General features: G+C 50.9%; 2 protein-coding genes and 1 long non-coding RNA gene across 4 annotated transcripts in view; 2 read left to right on the top strand and 1 right to left on the bottom strand.

Annotated features, from left to right (window-relative positions):
- Window positions 1-10,787, top strand: part of LOC147209473 (insulin receptor substrate 1-B) — a 30,298-nt gene extending 19,511 nt beyond the window's left edge. The window contains exon 4 of the mRNA XM_086105436.1: window positions 8,205-10,787. Within this exon, the coding sequence (XP_085961562.1) occupies window positions 8,205-8,212 (8 nt within the window). The 3' untranslated portion in view covers window positions 8,213-10,787. The remainder of the gene's footprint in view (window positions 1-8,204) is intronic.
- Window positions 10,788-14,789: 4,002 nt separating this feature from the next.
- On the top strand, window positions 14,790-19,902 carry LOC147209472 (uncharacterized). Of its 2 annotated transcripts, none has more exons than XR_015100234.1 (3): window positions 14,790-15,328; window positions 16,905-17,009; window positions 19,764-19,902. It is a non-coding gene; the product is annotated as an uncharacterized LOC147209472 (long non-coding RNA). The 2 variants fall into 2 exon arrangements; XR_015100235.1 differs by lacking the exon at window positions 19,764-19,902 and adding an exon at window positions 17,482-17,557.
- LOC147209471 (uncharacterized) lies at window positions 18,239-23,219 on the bottom strand. Its single transcript, XM_086105435.1, has 3 exons — window positions 21,252-23,219; window positions 21,089-21,159; window positions 18,239-20,048 (listed from the first exon to the last, which is right to left on the bottom strand). Exons 1-3 carry the CDS (start codon window positions 21,266-21,268, stop codon window positions 18,274-18,276), a joined length of 1,863 nt encoding a protein of 620 aa, XP_085961561.1. The 5' UTR covers window positions 21,269-23,219; the 3' UTR covers window positions 18,239-18,273.
- Between the last annotated feature and the right edge of the window lie 204 nt (window positions 23,220-23,423).

Genomic DNA, 23,423 nt, shown 5'->3' with positions numbered 1-23,423 from the left:
AGACTGTCTGGGAGTGTCATCGGTGTGCCATTGGTGCGCGTGTGAGTGTGCGCGTGCGCCAGTCGCTAGTGCAAGCCCGCTCTTGACTTGGCTTGTGCGCGCCGCTGCCAAAACTCCGTGTGCGGCCACTGGAGGTGAGTGAGTGCATCCAAGAGGATGCGGGGAGGGGGCGGGGCCGGGCGGGGCGTTGGTCCCGTTTTTTTCACACCCTGCTTCTTACTGCGGTAGCGGCGCCTCCGTCGGCAAGCCTTTTTCCTCCTCCAGCGTCCTCCTCTTCAGCGTGCGCCGTCTGCCGCGATCATCGTGGCGTCTCACTGGCTCCGGTGTGACGCGGGCATCATCGTTCCCGCGTCGGTCCGTCAAGAGCTTCTCGCCTGTGCGTGCGCGCACGCGTGTCGCTTTCCGTCGTCGTGCATATTTCATCGTGCGCGTGGGCAATCCAAGGTCTGGTGTGATTTCGTTCACAGGGTGTCAAAGATCCAAAGTTTTGTTTATTGTTCTTCATGTGGCGTCGTGGCGACCGAGTTCGGTCCCCCCCCGGCAAATTTCGCAAACGGCCGATCACGATCACCGTATGGTCAAAGCAAAATGATGTGCCCTTTCTTCTTTGAAATGCCCGCATGGCATCTTCTCGATGTCTGCTTTGACAGTCACGTTGAATTTGTGCCGTGACCACGGCGGTCACCAAACACAGAACATTTTCCCCATTTAAAAAAAAAGTTTGTGTTTTGAACAAACAGCAGTCTGACAACGAGACGGAGCCAACACAGCAGACGCTTTCAAGGACGCGTCAATACGTTTGAGTTGCGATGCATTTATGTGAATGATCAAAGTCAATTGCACATTTGTCGAAGGAAATCGAAGTTGCTTCATGAAATGTTTTGTAAAAGATCTGTTCATTCAATTTTAACATGTTCCTCGTGTTCTTGTGCTTCTTTAGACAAGAAAGAAAGAAAGAAAGACATATTATTTATTCATTTATTTATTTATAACAGAGTGCGGTAGAATTTGATCGCTCCGGCCCACTTGACGTCTCCCTCGGCCGTATGTGGGCCACAACGTGACGAGAGTTTGACACCCTCGGCCGCGCTCCATTTGCGTTCCCCTCAAATATTTGTTGCTTCTCAAGCCGCGAGTACGTCGGTGGCGTTTTGCGTCGTTTGTTTGCATGAAGCTCACTTGTTTGTTTGGTTTTGGTTTTGGTTTTTCTCCAGGCGGCAACGTCAGAAGTGTCACTCTGCTTGTTTTATGTTTGGACTGAAAGTCAACAGCTTGAAGGCTCTTTTGGATGAACGCTCCAAATGGTCCGACTCTCCTCCGAGGACACGCGCGAGGCCGAGCTTCGGAACGGAGGGCGGCGGCGAGCAATCACGATTGCTCGCCGCGGCCGCTCGCGTCCTTCGCCTTTCGGTGCGCCGGCTCAGCTCGGCATCATCTCGGCCGAATGGCGCCGGCCGCTTTTCCTGTTCCTGGATGCGCACAAGAGTGTGTGACTGTGAGTCTCTGTGCGGGAGTGATTGGATGTGAAGGAGATGAACTGTTGGGCTCTTAATGGGCGTGTGAGAGAGAGAGAGAGAGAGAGAGAGGCTGACATGTTTGGCTTCTGTTGGATTTTGCAGCAGCTTCAGTCAGTTTCACGCTTTTTTCGGGCCAATTGGTCCCCTTTTTGTTTCAAGACTGGCCTCAGATCAGCCCGACGCCTCTCTTGGGAAAAATTGGCGTGGCGACGTGTTTGCAAGGAGGCGCCTCAGCAGCGTCGCACGTCTCCGCAGGCTGGCCGGCCGGCAAACCGGCTGTCGTTGTCGTCATCTGGCAGCGTCGCAAGACTCAAGTGCCAAGGGGACCGCTTGTCCCCGCGGCCAACTTAAAAACGGCCACAAAAAAAAATCAGATCGTCATGTGCGATCTTATCCTTCTCATATCATGCTTTCCCCCCCTCCCCCGGCTTTTGTCGAATTGAAGCTGATCAACTCACGTCAACGGAGCTCAAAGATGCCAGAGGAAAGTGGCAAAGCACTCTTTTTATCGAAAGGGAGCTCCTCCATTCACCTTGTCGTTGTTCCTTGGCATGAAGATGGCACTAAGATGCCACATGGAAAGTGGCAAAGCGCCGCTTTTTGTCCAACTGAAAGCTCCTCAACTTATTTCGATGCGGTTCATTGCCGACTGTAAAAGATAATAATAATAATAATAATACATTTCATTTGTAAGCGCCTTTCAAAACACTCAAGGACACTTTACAATGGCAAGAAGGTACTACTTTTGTCCAAATGAAGCTCCTTGAATCACCAAAGCACTGCTTGTTGTCTAAATAAAGCCTACAACTCATGTCAGGGAGGGGCTCCCCGGCTGGTTTCAACATCATTGCTTGGCCCTACGGTGGCGGCAAAGCACTAGGTGTTTCCAAGTGCAGCTGCATTGCAGTTTTGCTACGGCTGCCCCCCCCCCCCCCCACCCCTCATGGCACTTAGGCAGCTTCATACGGTTGCTCACAGCCAATCGATTGCATCATCCGAACTGTTGAGGCAACGTAGTAAGCAGAGCCTGCAATTTGGAGGCGGGGGGGGGGGGCGCTCGTGCATGTGGAGTGTTTCCTTCGCTCTTGGTTGGAGAAGCACAAGTTGTCTGCCATTAATAACATGCTTTGTATTCACCAGCACTTGCGTGCCAGGTGGTGACATTTTGTTCTTTGTTGGGGGGGGGGGGGGGGGGGGGAGTGCTTGCAGGGCGGCTTGGGGTTGGGGTGGGGGGGGGGGGTGTGTGGATAATCATCGCTTGTCTCGAGGGCTCACGCGCGTGGCTAACCAAAGCGCGGTTGCTTGGCCGTGCGTCATCGTGATGACGTCCCTCCCCAATGCCGCACATGTCATCAATTAGCTGGGGGGGGGGCAGGGGGTTGATCGTGTCTGTTTCATGTCCAGTCATGCACAGCTCTGACCGAAGCCCACCACACACACACGCGCACACACACGCAGTCATTTGCCCAAAGCTTCGGTGACCCAGCGGCTGCTCGTGCAGGCCCCTTTTCTTGCTTGCAAGCAATTTTGCTTGTCCCGCGTTTACGTGAGCACAGCCTGCCTCGCCCAAACGGGCCAACCACATTCAGCCATTGTACAGAAGGTCCCCCCCCCCCCCAGACAGCCCCCAAACTCGTCCATGCATGCCGTTTGGATCTGGTACGCGTCGGGCGGGCGAGATTGTGGGCGAGGCTTTTCTCGGAACGGATGGCACTGCCAATGCGGCGAGCGCGAGAGAGAGATGAAATGAGAGGCCAAATCCGCGGGTGTCGCTGACCGTTGCCTCATGTGTGCGGCGGCCAAGGACGGGATGTCCCCCCTAACCCGTTCGAGTCCATGTTGCACAAGAAGCAGCGAGTTGGGCCGCCGCCATGGGCTGATTTTCAGGTTCTCCTGATGTCGCCATTGTTGTCGGGGCGGGTTGTGTGTCGGTTCGTTTGGCGGGGTAGGATAAAGAATATTGCAGATGATAAAGAAGATACACACGCGAGTCGCCATATTATATATATTATATTTTTTGAGTCCATAATGTGGCCTTTGAGTGTATTCCAAAAGCATTTTTCCCCAGTGGACGTTTTGGAGAACCGAGTAAGTTACTGGTTGGATCATTGTTTTCCAAAGCAAATGCCGATGTTCATTTTGATCAAACGCAAAAGATGACATTGGTCAACCGATTCCGAGGGCATTTTTTTTGTCTTTTACTTGAAGAGGCAAGTTAACACAGATCGTCAAAGTTGAAAATAAAAAGTGAAAAGATCTGCTAAGCCTCATGTGCAAAGTCAGGCACGCTATTTTTAAAATCCTCATTTCGGGGGACACGTAAATCAGTCGGCTTCAAATGTGCTCTTGGCCGGGTTGCTTTGGTGAGAGGCGAGAGACGTGTGGAAATTTACTGCGGAGAGGATTTGGACAATTTCAAGTTGAGCAAAGGCTGGAAGCGCTGAGTCCGTGATCCAAATAATTGGCAATCAATGAATTTGGACAGCGCCGACGTGACTTTTGCTATCTTTCCGGTTCTACGTGTGCCGCCGCCACGTGGCTGCTAATAGTTAGCCTGCGTGCCGACGACATTTCCCGTCGCCTGTTACGTGCGCCTCGTCGTCCGAGCCGAAGCCTCGTGCCTGCCGCTTGTTGCGGAGTGAAAGAGAGAGGGCCGTACCCCTCAGGGCAACATGACCCTCCGATGTCCCCCCCACCCACTCAGCGCCGGCGCGGCGACTTCCTGTCCCCACACATTGCAGCCCTTGGAATGGCCACTCGGTGACGTACGCAGTGACGCCACAGCATTTGAGCATATCTCGGTCTCTTTTACACTGCTTGGTTTCGACGCCGTGCGATTTGTCGCCGTGCGATTTGTCACCCCGTACGCGCGCCCGTCCCGGTCTCGGGCCCTGGCCGCACCCAGACCCGCTCGTACGGTCTGTAGCGGTGTTACGTAACCGTCGGCGTTGCTTGAAAAGTGATTGACGGCGCCAGGGTGAAAGTGCACGCCGGGCTCTTTTTTTTTTTTTTTTTTGCTCAGGGCCCCGCCAGCTGCACGCACTCGAATGTTTGGAAAGCCGCTCCGTGGAGCACATGTGCCAAATTCACAACCCCCTCGTCATGTAAACCTTGCTCACCAGCTTGATGTGTTCCCCAACGAAACTCCAGTGGTCGAAAGTGTCGTCATGCCCGTAACGGCTCGCTCGCTGCTCCGTGCTCAAAAGCGGCGGCTGTTTCAGGTTTGGTGAATGGCATAGCATCTATGCTAATTTCCCTTCGCCCGTCTGTCTGCTTTCACGTTGAAATGGCTCCACGATCTGACGTATAGCCCACGTCAGATCGATGACCGTCATCTTGAATTAGTTCGACTTCTGTGTCAGCCTCACAGCAGACACCGACGTCCATCGATGTAAATCAGCACGACACCTAAGCTTTCTTGGGGCCTTTAGCATGGTGTGTTAGCATTAAGATAGTGGACTTTCGTGAGCTGAAAAGACATAGCTAGGCTGAATATTTTGGTGTTCAAAAAAGATAGAACGATTGTTGATCTTGTTTTATGTGTCAGCCTTCCGGCAGATGCCGGCGGCGAGGCTAATTTACGCGAGCCCGTCTTGGCCATTACGCAGCACGTATTCAGCTAGTAGGCGAAATGGTTTGGTTGATGAGACTCTGTTGTCTCAATCCGGACTTGCCCGAACATTGTAACAATCAGAAATTGAAAACGGTTGCTTACAATCGGCGATACGATCCGGATTGGCTTCCATTTGAAGTGAACTGTCAAAACTGACGCAAAAGACAATGAGGCGCATACTTGGAAATAAACGCCAAAAATCTCAACCAAACCCTGTGATTTCATTCGACAAAGTATGCTAGCTTCATGTTGACGTATCATTCAGAACGCTATAGACAGGCTAACGGAACTTAGCATAGATGTCGTGAGAATCTTAAGCCTTTGAACCACTGCTGCTTGAACCTGCACGGAGCAGCAACACATACAAACACAGACGCTGTTGCGCGTCAACTTGATGGTGAAATGAAGCCTCTGCAAATTAAAAAAACAAAAAAAAGCCCAAAAAACAGGGAGTCTCCATTTTTCTGGCAACAGGGCTGCTCCTGCTGTCTGTTAGCTCCTTCTGCCCACATGTGCAAGTCTAATTTAAAAATTCTGACGCAGAAACGTCTTTGTTCGAAAAGGCCCGGTCCGAATACAAACGCTAAGTGGCCCTCGGCTCGTATCGCGCTTTTCCACGTAGGAAAGCGCTCGACCCGCTTCACACTGACTTCGCCACTACAAGGCACGCTTGATCCAAAAGAAGGACTGTTCAATTCCACCTTTCTTTGTTTGTTTGTTTTCGGACCGCCACCGGCGTTGACTCGAGTACTCGCTGAGACCAAGTTGCACATGTCGGATGCTGTTCAGTTGACAGTGTGTCAATCTGCCACCATGTGGCGCCAAGGAGTACACACAACCTTAAAATAAGGCTGCTGTCGGCCAGATAGCGACACCGGGTATCGGTACTCGCCCGTCACTCCTAAAAAGTATGCTCGTTGAAGGAAGTGAAGATTATCACGTTCAATTTTCTTGGACCGAGTGGTTAGCGAGTGCGAGGAGTCAGTGCGTTAAGCTCGGCCAATGGACCGACGCAAGGCGCAGTCTTGCCCTGGATAATTTCACATGTCCGCTATTGAAGAAGGCTCATCATTATGAGACTAAATATAGCCTCTGTGCCTCCGTCCCGTGTGCATGTGTGTGTCATTGCGGCGCACTAGAGCGGCCCGTCGTTTTGGAGCGGGGGCTAAAATGAGGTAGCCGGACCGTGTTTTAGGCCGTTCTGGCGGCGTTTGTGCTGGGGGAGGGGCGGCTAAATATAACTGGCCTCATCGGGAGGAAGACCAGTTGGGAGAGAGGGAGCGACGTCAATATGGAGCTGCAATTAGAGGATTCGAGTGGTGCCGGGAAATCGTCGGGTTTCTCGTGCGTTTGATGTTTTGGCTGCCGGCGGCGTGGCTCCTTTTCGCATGAGTCACTGGACGCAGAGGAGCGCTTGCACCCCATGCCTTTTGCATGCTTCGCTTTGTTGACTTGTAGACATAGTGGGACCATTGGGGGGCCTTCCTTGACATTTTTTTTTTTCAGCCCGTTCGCAAGCATTTTGGGGCACATACAGACAGTGTCATTTTTCCAAGAATATTTGGCTTATTTTCCTTCATTAGAATGTTCATTAACATCAGTAGGGCTGTGGTTTAAAAAAAAAATCCATTGCCCTAAAGCGTCGCTGGCATCGCATCACCCATCCACGCAACCATTTCCGGTCAGGACGGCCTGTCACTTCTTGTCGCGCCGCATTGAAACTATTCATGACCGTTTCACAGCACCCTCTTTTGGTGGGAGGTTCCCACTGCAGTCAAGCAATGCCTGAATACCCTTCCGATTGCTGGAGTGGATCATCGTATCGAATTGTTGAATTCCACTGTCGGCCGCTAGATGGCGGCCCGCTGTTTTGTGTGCCGCTTTGTAAATGTGACGAAAGTCGGTGAAGGCAGCAAGTCCCGTTTTTCAGCTCGCCTTAGTTTTGGCTCCAAATTGTTGAATGTCAGGAAGCTGCTTTTTATGCCTTCAAAAAGTGCCCCTTTCAGGACGTGGGTCTCGAAGCGTGACTGTGAGTGTACATTGAGAGATCGGTTTGGATGTGGGATTACTGTTTGCCGATTATTGATTGAATGATCGATGGATGGATTGATTGACGTTTTGGGTGCAGAGCGGCATTAACCCGACGGCTCGACTTTGAGCGCTGCGCCCTCATCGGCAGCAGCGGTGACCTGATTGTTAAAACAAACAAGCGTCAGGTGCCTTCGCTCTTCCCCTCCCGCCGAATGTTTGCTCGCAGTGTTTATCGCCGCTCTTTACGTAGTTTGGGAGCACCGTGTTCTCCGAGATGGGATAATCCAGTCTTGATCTCGGAATAATTTTCCTGATAGGCCAGCAGTAGCTCTGTATATACCGCTGAGGGTATTTATTTCGTCCTTCATATCTGTGTTAGTCTTCCCAGCCGGTGCTTATCAAACTTATTTGAAGCAAAAATACTTGTCGTGACCAAAATGAGAATAACAGAGTCCAGGCAGGCTAATTCTAACATGGACTGTATTAGTCATGTAAATGCACTGCCGCAAAATGTCAACTGAGAAGGTCCACTATTTTGGCCAGGGGTTTGAACACCTTTCAAATACCGCTACTAAAAACACATAGAATATATTGAGGAGGGGGGGGGGGGGTGAGAGACGAGAGAGAAAGAAAGACAGAATAGCGGTGTACCCATTCCTCTGTGTTGTCGATAAACAATGGCATCCATCAATAGGCCTGCACCAAGACGTCCATTATGAAATGAACCTGGAGCTTTCTGTCAAGACGACAGTGGATGACTTGCAATCATTTCCAACCAAAGCTCCATTCGACTGCAATGCTTCCTGTTTTCGTTCTTCTGTCACATTGACGTCTCAACCGCCTGTGCGGCCATCTGGTGGCCGACGGTCCAATTCAATCCAATATCAACAAGAAATGAGTGAAAATCACTTATTGACTGGAAAAAAAAAAAGCTGCAAAACGGCGGGACCATAAACCTGCAACTCGTGATGGCACTGTGTTGACTGTTTTATTTTGCATCGTTCTTAAGTGTTCTCACCAAGCCCTTTTCTGTGTGTTTGCAGAGTGCTAATGGCAACGGCGTCCTTGGAGGAACAATCTGGGCGCAACATCTCAAATCTCCGCTTGCTGCTTTTTTTTCTTTTTTTTTTTTTTTTTTGTGGGGACTGGACACGTCCCTGGAGAGAGACTGCTTTTTCTTTTTTCTTTTTTCTGGCAGTTGCGCAGAGCAACGGGGATGTGCGCCAAGTGACGTTCTCCAAAAAATAGCTTTCATTCCGTGACTGGGAGCCAATCGGAGAAGTGTTCAAAAGAAAAAAAGGAACGTCAGCTCTCCCACGACCGCAGCAACTCAAATTGTAAAAAGTACAATTCAGGATGGAAAAGAAAATCTTGACAAGTTTGGAACTTCAGGAAAAAAAAAGTGCCTCTTTCATATTTTAGACACGGTGTTCCGATGTGTGAGTGAATCTTTTTTTTTTAATTGCCTAGAAACGGTGGCGAGCACTTCAAACGGCAAAATCAAGCGGAGGTCGCGCGTTCATATTTCTCCTCAACTCTTTTCACTCCTCTGTCTCGCTTTGGTTTGATCTGTCATGCGATAGATCCGCGCAGCAGGAATATTCCCAAAACCGGATGCGGAAACAAGTAGCCCAAAAAGCCGCAGCGTAGCACGCAGCTCAGGATGATTTGTTGACAGGCCAAAAATCACCTTTACCTCTCACGCGCAAATCTCTCAGCTACTTCCCCCCTTTCGGGGGGCCAGCGGCGGTCGCTACGGTGGACGGCTTCTCTTGTCAGGGTGCATGAAAGGGTTAAATGCCTCTCACGCACATCAAAAGACCTCTCACACTCGCCCACCACCACCCCCCCAAAAAAATCAACCTAAAACCTCTCACACTCACAAAAAAAAACTCCTCATCTGCGTAAAAAAGACAGCCAGCCCAAAAAAACTGTCAGTCCAAAGAAAAAGGCACGGCTGAGATGGAGAGGTTTTTGCTGAGTGTGAAAGGTTAGCAGGAGAGTGTTGTGACAGTGACTTTGGTGTGCCCCGTGAGGATTTCTCTTGTGACTTTTTGGTGAGGATGGGAGGTTTTCTTTTTTTGGGGGGGGGGGGTCTTTTTTTTCTGTGCGCGTGTGTCAACGTGAGAGTTTTTTTGGTCAAGCCGAAGCAATTCATTGGTCGGCCAATTCGATTTGGCGGGTGTTTGCCAATCATTTTGACCTTGATGTACTCTGCGGTCGGACACAAACAACGCCGATCTCGCCATTTCTTCCACGTTCATCGAGACCACAAACGTGCATCCTTGAGGGGATGAGAGCTTTTGTGGTGTCGGAGAGTATTTTGTGTGCATGTGAGAGTTTGAGGGGTTTTTTTCTGGGATTGAGTGTGCGTGTTTTTTTTTTGTTTGTTTTTTTTGCTGTGTATGACATATTTGAGGTGCATAAGAGATTTTTGGGGGTGTGTGAGAGGTTTTGTCTGCATGTGTGTGTGCGTGTGAGAGAGAGAGGTAAATGTTGTTTTTTTGACCTACGGGGCACCTCACAGTTGTCCAACTGTGTTTCCTCTCAGGACAGCTCATCGTGTCGTATTCGTGGCTCCGCAAAACCGTTTTTGACAACTGTGCTAATGCTAAGCCGCTAGCTCATTTCTCCAATCTCATTTGTTCATTGGCGCGTCCGGCACTTGAGCGCATATCTGTTTTTTATTTTATTGGAGCCGTTTTTCTGGACGCGGTCTCTCTGGGATGCGTATACGTGGTGGGTTTGGCGCGCGAGGGACGTAGCGGGGGACTCGATGGTCGGCCGTGGCGCTGACGAGGAGACTCGCCCGGAGGCGTTTGCCCGCACGACGCGGCCTTCGTTGTTTGAAGCTTTGATCTTTTTGCAAGCGAGCGCAAGAACGCTTCTGCGGAGATCAAGCCGCCGTTGACCTGACTTGACGTTTGACCCGAGGCTCCGCTTTGACCAGTTGAGCGACGCGTGAAGGGAGCGTCCCCGGGGCAAGCGCGACCGGCACCGTCATTGTTGCAAATTGACTTCATGCGTTTGTCTGCAAAGTTTCTCAACGGCACTTCATTGGAAGCAGATTTGCATCTGCCGTTTGTATTAGCAGCTACCAAAGTCGTTTGGCCCAGACGCGGCAGGCGGACGTATGAAATGTTTGCGAACTGATCTCCAAACCAGAGGTGGGCAAAGTTTAGCCGTGTGCGGCCAAGATGACTTAAAAAAAAAAAAAAATATCAATCGATAAAAGTGCTCCGTTAGTTTTGCTACGACAGCTCAATGCTATCGCGCGACAGGAAACACAGCGGTGTTGTTCCACTTGAAGCAACTGATATCCCAACGCAAACTGCTGTACTGAGGAGCTGAGAGAGGAGCCGCAGACACCTGGAAAAATGAACATTTGCCCAGCCCTGCTCTAAAAAAAAAAAACCCAAAGCAAGCCCTCGAGCACGAGCGTCCTTCGATTGGTTCAAACTGCCCTGGGCAAGCGCGCCCATTCGATGCTCTTTGCTTGATTCTTCAAATCCACTTTGTTTGCGTGTACGTGTCTCTTCCAAGTGGGAAGAACGTGCGAGTGCTGCCGTTTGTTGCTTGAGAAACAACAAAAGAACTCGACTAAAAGAATCCTGCCAAACAACAAAGACTCGTGGTCTCTTTTGTTGTGTCGAACTGGGCTGCTGCTTTCATGTTGGTTTTTTTTTGGGGGGGGGGGTGCATTGGCCGGCCCGGATTTTATGCACTTGAGGGCAGTGCAAATGTCCAACCCTCCCCTTTGCCTGCGTGGCTTTTCTCCGGGTACTTCGGCTTCACCCCGCGTTCCGTCGTCAAACGGAAAGACGACAGGAAAGCGGGGTTCAGCGACACCGTGGACCACGTGGGGAAGGCTCTCGGCCTCGCGTGGCCTCCCTGCTCTAAACTCGGCCGCAACGCGAATCAGTGCGAGTACGATAGAAAATGGACGCTTGCTCGCTACATGGCGCCTGCGATGAACTGGTGACCACATGCTCATATAATATGCCCCCCCCACCCCACACTCTCACTTAGCAAAAGCTCAATTAGCTGCCTGTCACTGGCTCGTCCACAGATGGCAGAGTAACCCGACCTGAACACGTCGTGATTGTCCACCCACTGTAGACATGAATAGAAATGAGAACTTTGCCTGCACCAGCAAATGATGTAAGACGAGACAAAAAAAATGGCAGACTTGTTCCACGAACATGTTTCGCTGTGTTGTAAAGGCCACTCGCAGCTGCATCGCACCACCGCGGCACTTTCTCAAGAAGGGAAGACAAACTCTTGATGTTGAGCTCTACCGAACGGAAGACATGTCGCTGTTGCGCTTTCCGTACAAGAAGACAGACGGCCGGTGCGGCGCCATGCCCAAAAATGTTCCACCGCTTTTGCGGAAGGACCGTTTCAAGACTCTTGCAAATTGCCGCTGAAGCCATTGGAAAGTTTTGACGGGGACGTGACGCGCCGCTTGGTCTTGGGGGTCACGTCATTCGACAGTTCTGCGCTTCATACGGGGCCGCGCATCCTCGGAACAAAAGGAAAAGCCGGAAAAATGTCAAATTCCCCTGCTCGCATTTCAAAGGGCTCCTCCCGCACCGACCTGCTCGTCGCGTGTCTTTATGGGCGGGGCCCAAAAACTGGCAACACGTTCGGTCGTCCTGAACGCCAAGGTTTTCGGCCATGCGTTCGGGCTAGCGGGTGTTTTAGCCCCGTTCAATTCGGTTCAGCCTCACAAAGGGGGACGGCCCCTTTCGGTTCCTTGCGCCTTCGTTCAGAGTTGCAAAGCAAATTGAACATTTGGCAGCCGTATTGACTTGAGCCTGCGGCAAGACAATAAATACCTCGTGGCATTGTGGCAGAAAAAGCACCCGCAGCTGACATCATCATCATCGAAGCATCACCTTTCCTCAATGTTGACTGACCTCATTTTGGAGCGTGTTGCTATCATGTCGGCCAAACGCTGAAAACATTGGGGGGGGGGGCGGTTTTGGTATTTGTATTTTGCAAATGCGTTCAAAGGAAAATGTTGGCAGTTCTACGCTTTTGGTGTGTCTGCTCCTTTTTAGGGTACATCCCATCCCGCCGACTCCCCCCCCCCCCCCCCCCCTGGCGACAGTCTCGAACTTAAACCGGATATCCGATTTGAAAGCGGAGCGTCACACTGATGCCGGCTTCTTCCGTCTTCCTTTCCCGACAGTAAGTCATGCCTTCGTTCTATCTTGCCGGGATTACTGTCACGCGCTCGACACCCCCCCCCCCCCCCCCCACTCGCGTCGCTCCTCCTCCGGCATCCCTTCACGGGCTCCCTTTCAGGGTTCTTTTGAAGATCCTCTGATTTGTTTTCCAATCTTGAAACGGCCCGGCCCCGCCTGAACTCTGGCGGCTCCCCGCCCGGTGCCTCCAATCTGCGGACCAGATGCGCCGAAGACGACGCGGCAGCTCCCGAGAGGACGGAGCCTCTTCCGTCGCCGCTCCCTCTCTGCGGAACCAACCGAGGCCGATGACGCGCTTTCACACTTGAAGTGGCCGCCCGGGGGCCAAGCGCCAGCTGGATGCGTCCCGCCACGAAACCGATTCTAGGACCCGTGCCCTGGAGTGAAAGCGTGCTTACTTACTTGCTTACTTGCTTAATGCTGTCCGTCGTGGCCGACGATGACATCACTTCCTGCTTCAGGAAGTAATCACAGGTGGGTACGGCGGTGGCTGTAGAGGCCAATTCTTGACGCGCATGTCCTGCCACAGACATCGCATCGAAGTCTAATTCGTCTCTGTCCAGATGGCGGGGTCCTCACTCGGTGTCGGCGCTCTCGGCATCTTCTTGCTGCATCTTTTATCTCCCCACATGATTGATTACCCCCATCTCGCATGCATCCCTCCAATTATCCCTGTTATCTGCGAGTGCTTCAAAATGTTGAGGCTCCATGTTACAGACCCTCATGTTGGCAGCCAGCAGATCCTTGTATCTCTTCTTCTGTCCCCCCGCCCTGCGTCCGCCTCCGGCCAGTTCACCATAAAACATACGTCGAGGAAGTCTATTCTCCGGCATTCTTCTCACATGTCCCGCCCATCGCAGCTGCCTCCTCACCAGCATAGTCTCCATGGGCTCGACACCGGCACGCCTGCGTATTTCAATATGGGTCACCTTATCCCACCATTTCAGCCCAAGGATGCGCTGTAGACATTGTATGTGAAATCTCTCCAACAGCTTCAGATGCTTTCTGTACAGAACCCAGGTTTCCGATGCGTAAAGTAGAATTGAGAGACAGATGGCCTTATAGACTGCAACCTTGGTTTTGATTCTCAAGTTCTTGTTGAGAAAGACCCTCTGCGACAGCCCGCCAAATGCAGACGAGGCCAATCCAATCCGGCAATGAACATCTCCAGTTATATCACCAGTAGTGTTCAACACTGAGCCGAGGTATACGAAACTCGGTACGTTTTTCAGTGGTTCATTTCGTACAAGGAAGGTGGGAGCATCATCACCCTCCTGGCCACTGTACATCGCTTCAGTCTTGTTGACATTTATTGTTAGGCCAGCTCTGGTATAAGCTTCCTCTATGGCAGAGAGATTGTTCTGTAGATTTATGGTGTTGGCCCCAACAATAGCTGCATCATACGCATACAGCAATTCCACCATGGAGTCTTGTGATATTTTAGTTCGAGCCTTCAGGCGTCGCAAATTGAATAAATTGCCGTCCAGTCTGTAGTTCATAGTGATTCCGTCCTCCGGGCCAATGTTTCGCCGGGCCACTGTTAGTATGGCTGCGAGGAATAAGTTAAACACAACCGGTGCAATGACACATCCCTGTCGAACACCAGAGCAAACTGGGAAGGGGTCAGATTTCTCTCCAGATCCAAGGACACGAGCCATAGCACCTTCGTGGAGCTCCTTCACCACTGCCAAAAACGTAGGTGGGCACCCAAACTTTTGTAAAACCTCCCACAGGAGGGGCCTATTCACAGTATCAAAGGCCTTTGCCAGGTCGATGAACACCATGGCAAGACCTCGATGCTGCTCTATGCATTTTTCCTGCAGTTGGCGAGCCACAAAGATCATGTCAACAGTGCCACGGTCCTTCCTAAATCCACACTGACTCTCTGGAAGCACATCTTCAGATATATTATCAACGAGCCTGAGCAGAAGAACTCTAGCAAGCACTTTTCCGCCGGATGCCAGGAGGGAGATCCCCCTACTATTGTCACAGACCGAACGGTCTCCCTTCTTTTTGTATATGTGAAAGAGTGAAAGCGTGCACGGCGCAAGGGGCGGCTCTCTCTGTCGTGGCTCCGTTTCTTTGAGCGGGCCGCTTTGAAGGCTCGTTACATCGGCAGTCGACCCGCGCCGGCGAGGCCACAGGAAGTCTTTCTGTCTTGATGACTTCCTGCCGAGCGCAGAGGACGGGAAGCTGACTGCATGTACGCGTGAGGAAATAGCGACTTGTTCCCATCGCCGAGGAGGGGAATTTCGCGGCCTTGCCGATCATGATAAGACACGCGAAAAAGTTGCAAAGGCCCGGCCGGGCCTCAACTTGAACAGGAAGTTGGCCATTTGGCTTGAAGGCAGACATTTTTTTTGGGGGGGGGGGGCGAATTCCATGGGAAAAAAAAAACAGCACGCAGCAGCAGTTTTATTCTTCAACGTGAAATTTGGTTGGATGCGTCCATGGCGACAGGATGCACAAAAACATCCGGAGCTGAAATTCAAAAGGAAGGCGCTCATGATGGTTGAAAGCGATGGTTGGCGCAGACGAATTCCATGGAAAAAGTTGGAAACAAGTAGACCGCGGTAGCACTTTGATCAACCGACGCAAAATTTGGCAGTTGTGGGCGAACAAAAAAGCTTCAGTGAGCCATACCTGAAAGAGAAAAGGAAGGCCTTCTGGAACTGGCGCCAATATTGAGTCGTTGGTTGCCATGACGACGAAAATACCATTTATTTAGGCTTGTTGTTTTGTAAAAGTACTTTATATTTCTATGTGAACTTTCATATTTGTTTTTTTCTTTAAATCCTCTTAATACGTTATTTGGAATGTTTTGTTAAGAATCACTTCCGGGTCACGTGACGTGGCTAGCGAGGAATGAGAGAGAAAGATCGAGAAGACAACTTGAGACAGAGCTACGATACCGTGTGGGCTACGTGATCTACTTTCGGTTTACCAAGGTGCACAAGGTATGTCATTTTCTGTTTATTTATTTCATGTCGTGTTAAAGATATTGTAATGTTGATGTTGTTTGAAATGTGTTTTCGTTTTCACGGTGTTCCACGAGTAAACGTTTTTTTGGACATCAATACGAGGCGTCATCCTTGACCGAGGTAGATACACCCTCATTTTGGCTTCTACCGGGGGTTAAAGGGACTCGCAAGGTTTCAAACAACGAGCCCACCGCAGCGCTTTTGCCAACGGAGGCAACATTTGGTGGATGCGTCGATGGTGAGACAAGAAACACACACAAAAAAAAAGTCGGAAGCCAAACGTGAACAGGAAGGTGGCCGATTTGGATTCAATTCTGGATTTGCACCTTTGAGTAACTTCCTGCGAGAAGCCTGCGCGCCACCGGTGCTAATCCTCCTCACTTTTTTCCCGACTGCGCATCTTCCTTTCCGACTCAAGAAAGTGAATTGAAATGCGCAACCGTGGCCCAAAACTGCAAACGGTTGGCTTGTTGTTGAGCAATCTTCTCCCCTCCTCCCTCACCACAAATGCATTTTCTTCCCCACCGCCATCCCCGTCTTTGACTCGGCAAAACAAAAGGCCTTTCTCCATCTTCCTTTTGCACCCCACGCAATCTTCCGAGTTGTCATTTTGACGGCTTTGTTTTTAGTCATCGGCTGTGTGGAAAACGATCAGTTTGAAAGAAAAGTGAGTTGAAGGAAAGAGGGCGGGCGTGCCCCGGCCTCATGCCTTGACGGAAAGCTCCCTGAAAAGCGTCGGCACATGCTGCAGAATTGCCTTTACTTCGGATGGTGGGATGGGGGCAATGGGTCGGGGGCTTGCGAGAGGACACCAAAAGCACGCAGGAAGTAGTTGACGCACATGGAAAGAAGGTGCAAAGCAAACGCCCGGGCTCGAGGCATCCCGGTGCAAACATTGCTCCCAGTCATCAAGTTCAGCTCTCTGGGAAAGCGGAGCCCTCCTCTTTCCTCGCTGCACAGGGTGGCGAGGGGCTTTGGTGGCGGGGGCTGGGGTGGTGTTAATCCGACGTAGGCTACAATGCGTTTGACTGGCAGGTCCCCTCACATTCTCGGCCACGGTGAGGCCCCTCGCTTGAAGGAGCTGGCGACAAGCGTTGGTATGTTAGGTGGAGCTAGCGAGGCCGGCGGGGTCACGGTATGTGAAAAGGGGCCTCCCATCTCAGTTCGGCGTGGACCCGATGCCCGTCATTTGACTCAAAGACAAGTCTTGACGTTTGTTCGGCTTGACTTAAAAGAGGCACACGGTGGAAAGTGTACTCGATGCCAACGCTGAGTGAGGGGCTCACGTATTGACTGGAAGACGGAATACGTTGCTAGGTAGCTCAATAACTCCAGCGTTCCATCTCAACAATTCACGAGCAAATCCTTCTCAGTCTTTACACTTTTTTTTTCTTCCAACATATTGAATGGATTGAGAAACAAAAAGACTTGACGGGATCTGCAGCGGCCACGGTCACAATTAGCTACCGGTTTTAGATGCTAAGATGTTGCCGGGACAACGGCGGTGGCTGACTTACGTTGTGGGACTAATAAAAGTTATCTTATCTTGTAGAGCTCTTGGCGGGAGTGGGAGCGAGAGGGTTCCCACGGACCCTGGCATCATTGTAACATCGGTTGGACATGACCCCTCAATTCCAGCCATTCATCCATCCGCCATGTGAGCGAGCCACTTCTTCTCCCCACGAGGGTCGCAGGCGTGCTGGAGACTGTCCCGGCCGCCTTCGGGCAGTAAGCGGGCTCAACCTCGAATCGGTCGCCAGCCAATTGCGGGGCTCGCGTCGACAAACGAGCCTTCAAGCCCCATTCACGCCTCGGCCAAGCCAAGCGATGTTTGCGACGGGTAACTAGCGCCCTCTAGTGGACAGGGAAGCCTCGACAAGGCACTTCTGCTGGCCCCAATTCTTTCTTTTGAGTGCTCAACTTCGCGAAATATTGCAGCAGGGCCAGCCTACTGCGTGGTTTAAGGGTGAAACAAAAAAAGTGACATCGTTGTTGTCAGCGCAACTCCCAAAATAGTCTCTTTGAGGTGTGATACGTCACGACCGCTTCCTCTGTTTTATGTCAAGAAAAAGAACAAAAGTTGTACACGCAAGCAAATCATTTTTTCCATCCTGTTGTTATTTCACCAGCATGCTCGAGTCTTGACGGGAGTGCAGAAGAGGAGACGGAAAATCTGTGTCAGCACCCGCGGTCGCTGCTGCCTGCATGGGGGGCGGGGGGGGGGGGGATACTCCACAGTCTTTGTTCTCAACTTGAATTGCGGGAAGAATTCATTATCAATTTCTCTCGGGAAGCGGACGGAAAAAAAAGGAGAACAGTCACCCAAAGTTAGCTTTAAAATGCAAGTGCACACCTGCGACCCGAGTGAATAGAAGCGCAGACTGGGGACAAAAATAAAAATAATGGACGCACTCATTTGGAAAAAGTTCCAAATCGACATTATTGATATTCATGGCAATACTGCGAGTTGGCACAAGAAAGGAAGCTGTTGTTTGCTTTCAAGCGATTGTCGGAGTCTTCTTTTTCACTTCCAGTATCGCTTGTACTTGTGGTTCCCTCAAACTCGCATTTGTGTGGTGAGATGCGCGAAAGCCGCAATTTGACCAAAGCCCAACCCCAAACGCGGATTTAAAAGTCTCCAATTTGAGAGGTGGACTTCATCCAACTCTTGTATTTATTTCCAGTGTATCGAGAATGGATGGAGGAAATGGTGAATGAGGAAATGGTGAACGAGCTTTGCGTCTCTTTCATTGTTGGCCTGGACAATCCCAACGGGCGTCGGGATTCTTGACTCATCGTACTTTTGCAGACTGCTTGGAAGAGAGTTGCAGTGACAAAACTACTACAGGCGGACTTGTTTTCACTTTTTTTATTTTTGGTTTCATTTCGTAACAAATAATCCAACTTGTCCCGACCTGAACCTAAATGGACTTGAAAGAGACATTCCCCATGGAAATTCGGAGGTAATTTAGTTCCAACAAATCTTCCTGGAGAGTCTCGTCCGTCCCGTCGTCAAACACCTCACTTGCGCTGGATTCCTCATCTCTTGGAGTGTTTTTCTGACTTTGGAGAGTCGTCTCGGGGCTTGTGGGCAAGGAGGGGACTCCAGAACCGGAGAACCCGACTCCTGATTTTGTCAAGTTTGGTAAAGCCGCAGCGGTGGGAGGGGCGGTGGCCTTTCCCGCCGGCTCACCTTGGGGCCGCCGGACGATGGGCGAGTTCCCGGCGACGGTCTCGGGCCCCCCGCGGAGGGCGGCGTGCACGCGGCCGCCTCGCACCGTGCTGCTGCCGGACGTGCCAAAGAGCCTGCGCCCGGCGCCTCCCGAGACGTCGCGAGCCGTCGCCGTGCGCCTTTCGTTCCGCGCGGTTGCGAACGTTTCTGGAATTGGACTGGTACTCGCAAACCGAAGCGCGTTCCGGTCAAGAGCTCGGAAAACCTGCCGAGCGGCAGACCCCTTTGATGGTCGGGCTGCAGCATTGGCGCCCTCGAGCCGATGCGACGGCCGTTTCGGCAGCCTGCGCTCCAAGTTTTGCGGGGGCGGAAATCCAACGGCGGACGGAGCAGCCGTGGTCCGCCGTTCAACTTTTCTCTGGCCGAAAGTGTATTTGGACGAGAGGGGGGGGTATGCGTTTGCCATTTTCAGCCCGTAGCTTTTTCCCCTGCCGGTCGGAGAGACGCCGGCAAAGGCCTTGGAGGCCAGCCACTTGGATCTTTTTGATGCCAGTAACCTGCCGGCGCGTTGCCAGGGCGTCGAGCGCACGGGCCTTCTGCTTGTGGTGGCCCCCACCGTGTCGGTTGCAGGCGCAGGAGGGGCCACGGCATCCACCCAAAGTTTCTCTCTGTAACTTTGAGCTGCCGAGTGCGGTGGAAACCGCTCTCTCCAGGTGGCTGGATAGCGACCGGCGTTTCGCGGCAGGTGGACCGCGCGCTCTTTCTCCTCGGCCGACACCGTCCTGCCGTACTTTGGAATCCTTTCAAACTCCTCAAGCTCGGACACCGACGGCGAACGCCAAGGTTTCCCCAAATCTTCCCGCCTGAGGAAAGAAGACTTGACGAGAAACGACTTCGTCGCTCGCCTTCCGTCATCGGCGAGGGACCACGTCGGTTTTTCCGGCTGAGGACCGTGTTGGAAAAGGGAGGCGTCCGGGTTCTTCTCCGCCGAGGCGGTCGCGGCCCTCGGCGGGAACCCGCCGGGCTGAATCACGTTGGCCCTTCTGGGCGCGAACGCTTCGGTGGGCCCGTCGGCGTCCTCGCGGCTCCCGCTCGCGTATCGGCCCGGCTTCGACCAAACGACGGACGACGTTTTCCAGGCTGATTGACCTCCCGCGTGATCTCTTCTTCTTGCAAGCCTTTGAGGAGCGTCCCCACCGGGCATCCCCGCAAACCTCAGAGCTTCTTCTTCTTTTTCAGGCTGTCCAGAGCTCCGACGCAAGGGATGTCCGGGAGCCGATTTCAGAACGACCACTCGGTATCGGTCGAGGTTGTCTCCTTGCCTGGCGAGGAGGCCGTTTGAGGGACCCTTCCTCTCTGGCAAGATGGCCTCGTAATCTCGGCCCCTTTGACGGGAAGGAAAAAACCCTTTCGTGTTCTGCAGCTGGCTCGATGGACGTCCGGAAGAGGGGGACAGATACTGGCTGGACGCAGAATACGACGACATCTTCGCAACATCAGCACCGAGGACTCGTACTGGGCCGGCTACGGGTGAGAAGAAATGGGAGGGTAAAGAAATGCTTTCTTATCTTCAGTCACACACACGCACACACACACATACCTGTATACTGTATATGATTTTTGTCATTAAAAAGAAAGCCAATTTCAGAACGGTCTTTCTTCACAATTAATGACTAAAAACCCACGCAACGTAAAAATATCAAAAGAAACTGCTGAAATAATGTGGTTGCATAAGTGCGCACACCCTCTAATCAATGGCGATTTGACGGCGTTCTGAGTCAACCCATCGCATTCAAGTCGGCACACCGTTTAAGCGGCCTCTGCTCAACTAAGGCTCTCATTTTCTAAGCCTACTACTTCTTAGGGCAGAAGCCATGGCCCACAGAGCGCTTCTCATTCCTGAAAAGGTATCAGTTGGGAGACAAAGGTACAAAAGACAAACGTGCAGTTATACGGGGGCACTAAACTAAGGGAGTCCCAAAAGTATGAATACTGCGTTTGTGGAATACGAGTTAAGTCGTCGAATCCAGCCCATCTCAGGGGGTGGCCATTTTGCCTCTTGCTGTCCACGAAAAATAAAATCTGAGTTGCTCAGGTCATGACCATTCTCGGCTCAGCTTGCCACCATCGGATGAGCAAATTCGGACCAAGTTGGTTTATAATTTAAGACCAAAAATTTATTTGCTCAGGTTCTTAGTTTTAAAAGGGGTCAATTCAACGAGCGTCATTAAAGCAACATGAAAAGCGACAATTTCAAATCGGACCAATGGCGGACTTTGAAACTCTCACTTTTCTCAGATTTTACACCCGGACGTCAACGTTCTTTCATATGTTTTGACTAGAAAATCAAGGAAGAGAATTTTTAAGAAATTCTTTGTTTAAAAAAAAAAAAAGACCCAAAGGGTATCCTTTTTTAAAATATTTTGAGTTATCAATATGCACATTGATTAAAAGAAGAAAAGAACACAACTAAGGACAGCGGCAGATGTTCTGTAATGTTATTGTGGTTGACATTTTTAGAAAATATTGTTCTACTTCCTGCGCAATCTGCTTTTTGGGCTCACCTCGTGCAGAAGGCGAGCGTGTGATGGATGACACGACAGCCACACCGACCGACACAAAGAGCAAGAGGAGCCTGCGGATCAGATTCACAACACCCCCAAAACAACAACAACTGTGGATAGCTTCAAAATGTGCAAAGAAAAAAGGTACAAAGAACACCTTTACCTCGTGACACGGGGCATTATGAGCAAGTCCCTGCTTGGCTTGTGCGATGCTCAAAAAGGTTCCAGTTGTGCTTTCAAAGCCGTCAAAACAACCGCTCGGGAGTTCTGATTGGAGGCAATGCCTTTCAGCTGGTCCGCCATCAAGCTCTTCCAGCAATGCCGCAGGAGGCCCCCAAAACACAAGCTGGTTTTCATTTCATTGATAACACAACATGGAACAACAACAAAAAATGTATAGCTATATAAGGATGGGTGTGGGAGTGCGTGTGTGTAGAATATTTGTGGCAGAGGGAATTCTAAATATCACATACTGTGCGCGTATTAGAAGACCAGAAATCGGGTAAGTGGTGTGTACTACAAAATTTAAAAAAAAAACAAGAAATGAATCACGCATCGTATGAAGTTGAAGAGTGTTCAAGTCAAGTGGCGAATTCCACACAAAAGGGGCCTGGACAGGAAGAGGGAAAAAAATGGGAGCCCTTGACAACAATCGACACGTGTCGATCAGAAAGAGACACGTGCGCCCATCTTGCTTGCATGCAGCCATTTTGTACGGCAAAAAGGCCGCCAAGCAACGCAGCTTTGTTTGGACGCCGCATTTCATACGCAAGGTAAGGCTTGACATCATTCAGAGCATTGACAAACAAATTAGGTCAAGAGATTTGAAAGCGCGGTCAAGAAATCCCAAGTAACCAAACGGACTAAAAGAACACACTGTGCAAGAATTGGGGAATTTGGATTTTTCAAATTGGTTTTCAAAATTGGCCCGCCGTCAACCCGTCATTTGGTGGACATGTCGAAAAAGTCTCAAAGATGCTGCATGTTGGAAAGCCAAAACCTTTTCCCAAATTTTTTTTTTAAACTCTTGGGGGGGAGGGGTGAGAGCAAGTCAAGTCAAGTCAACTGTATTTATAGAGAGAGCACTTTCAAACAGCCATCGCTGCATACAAAGTGCTGTACATGGAGCAATTTAACATGCACAATAAACAGTAAGACAAATCGATAATAAAGGTGGTAGAAAGCACCAAACAGAAAAACCAAGAACAAATCTAAGTCATGCTGAGTCGAATGCCAAAGAATACAAGTGAGTTTTGAGGAGGGTTTTGAAGATGGGCAGCGAGGAGGCTTGCCGAATGTTCAGTGGGAGGTCATTCCAGAGAGAGGGACCAGCAACAGAAAAGGCTCGATCCCCTCTGAGCCTCAGTTTAGTTCTTGGTACTTCTAATAAGGTCTGGTCCACAGACCTGAGGCGGCGGGCAGGTGTGTAGGGGCGGATGAACTCAGAGAGGTAAGGTGGCGCGAGATTATTCAGAGATTTGAAAACAAATAAGAGGATCTTGAAAATAACTCTAAAATGTATGGGGAGCCAGTGAAGGGATGCCAGAGTAGGAGTTATGTGCTCCCTCTTACGAGTAGCAGTCAAGAGGCGAGCAGCGGCATTCTGGACCAGCCGAAGGCGCTTAATGGAGGACTGCCGGACTCCAAAGTAAAGGGCATTGCAGTAATCGAGCCGGGATGTGACAAAGGCATGAATTACTGTCTCAAAGTGTTCATGTGAGAGGAGAGGTTTTATTTTGGCCAGCTGTCTAAGATGAAAGAAGCTGGATTTAACAACGGTACCAATTTGCCGATCAAGTTTGAAATCACTGTCCAGTTTAAGGCCCAAGTTTGAGACTGTAGACTTAAGATAAGGAGACAGGGGGCCCAAGTCTACAGGATGGGACGTACAGGGGCCACTGGGACCAAACAATATCACCTCTGTCTTCTTTTCATTGAATTTCAAGATGTTTTGTGCCATCCAGGTTTTGATTTATTCCAGACAGGATAGGAGTGGCCTTAATGAGAAGGTGTCTTTCTTGCTCAGTGGGACATAGATCTGGCAGTCATCTGCATAACAGTCGAAGGGAATACCATGTTTCCTTAAGATGGAACCCAATGGGAGCAGAGCAGCGTGTGGTGGTCCACTGTACTTTGTTGAGCAGACTATCGGTGACATCATGAGACTCCCGCAATGCCCCCCCCCCCCCGCGCTCAGAGAAGCGCCATGTCGATCGGTTACATTGTTATTGTTGTTACACCAGGGGTCTCAAACTCAATTTACCTGGGGGCCGCTGGATCTAGGGTCTGGGTGAGGCTGGGCCGTATCAACCCCCCCCCCCCCCAAACAAATGCA

The sequence above is a fragment of the Hippocampus guttulatus genome, chromosome 2, assembly GCF_054856545.1.
Source record: "Hippocampus guttulatus isolate MCC_2025c chromosome 2, RoL_Hgut_1.0, whole genome shotgun sequence".
NCBI classification, from domain to species: Eukaryota; Metazoa; Chordata; class Actinopteri; order Syngnathiformes; family Syngnathidae; genus Hippocampus; species Hippocampus guttulatus.
The sequence above is the reverse complement of the archived record's forward strand: the minus strand, read 5'-3'. Positions and strand labels throughout refer to the sequence as shown.

Bases quoted from the DNA above. Each gene is read 5' to 3' on its own strand.
- LOC147209471 (XM_086105435.1), bottom strand. The intron at 20,049-21,088 runs GTGAGCCCAAAA...TCTCACCCGTAG, and splicing joins ACGCTCGCCTTCTGCACGAG to CCGGCCCAGTACGAGTCCTC.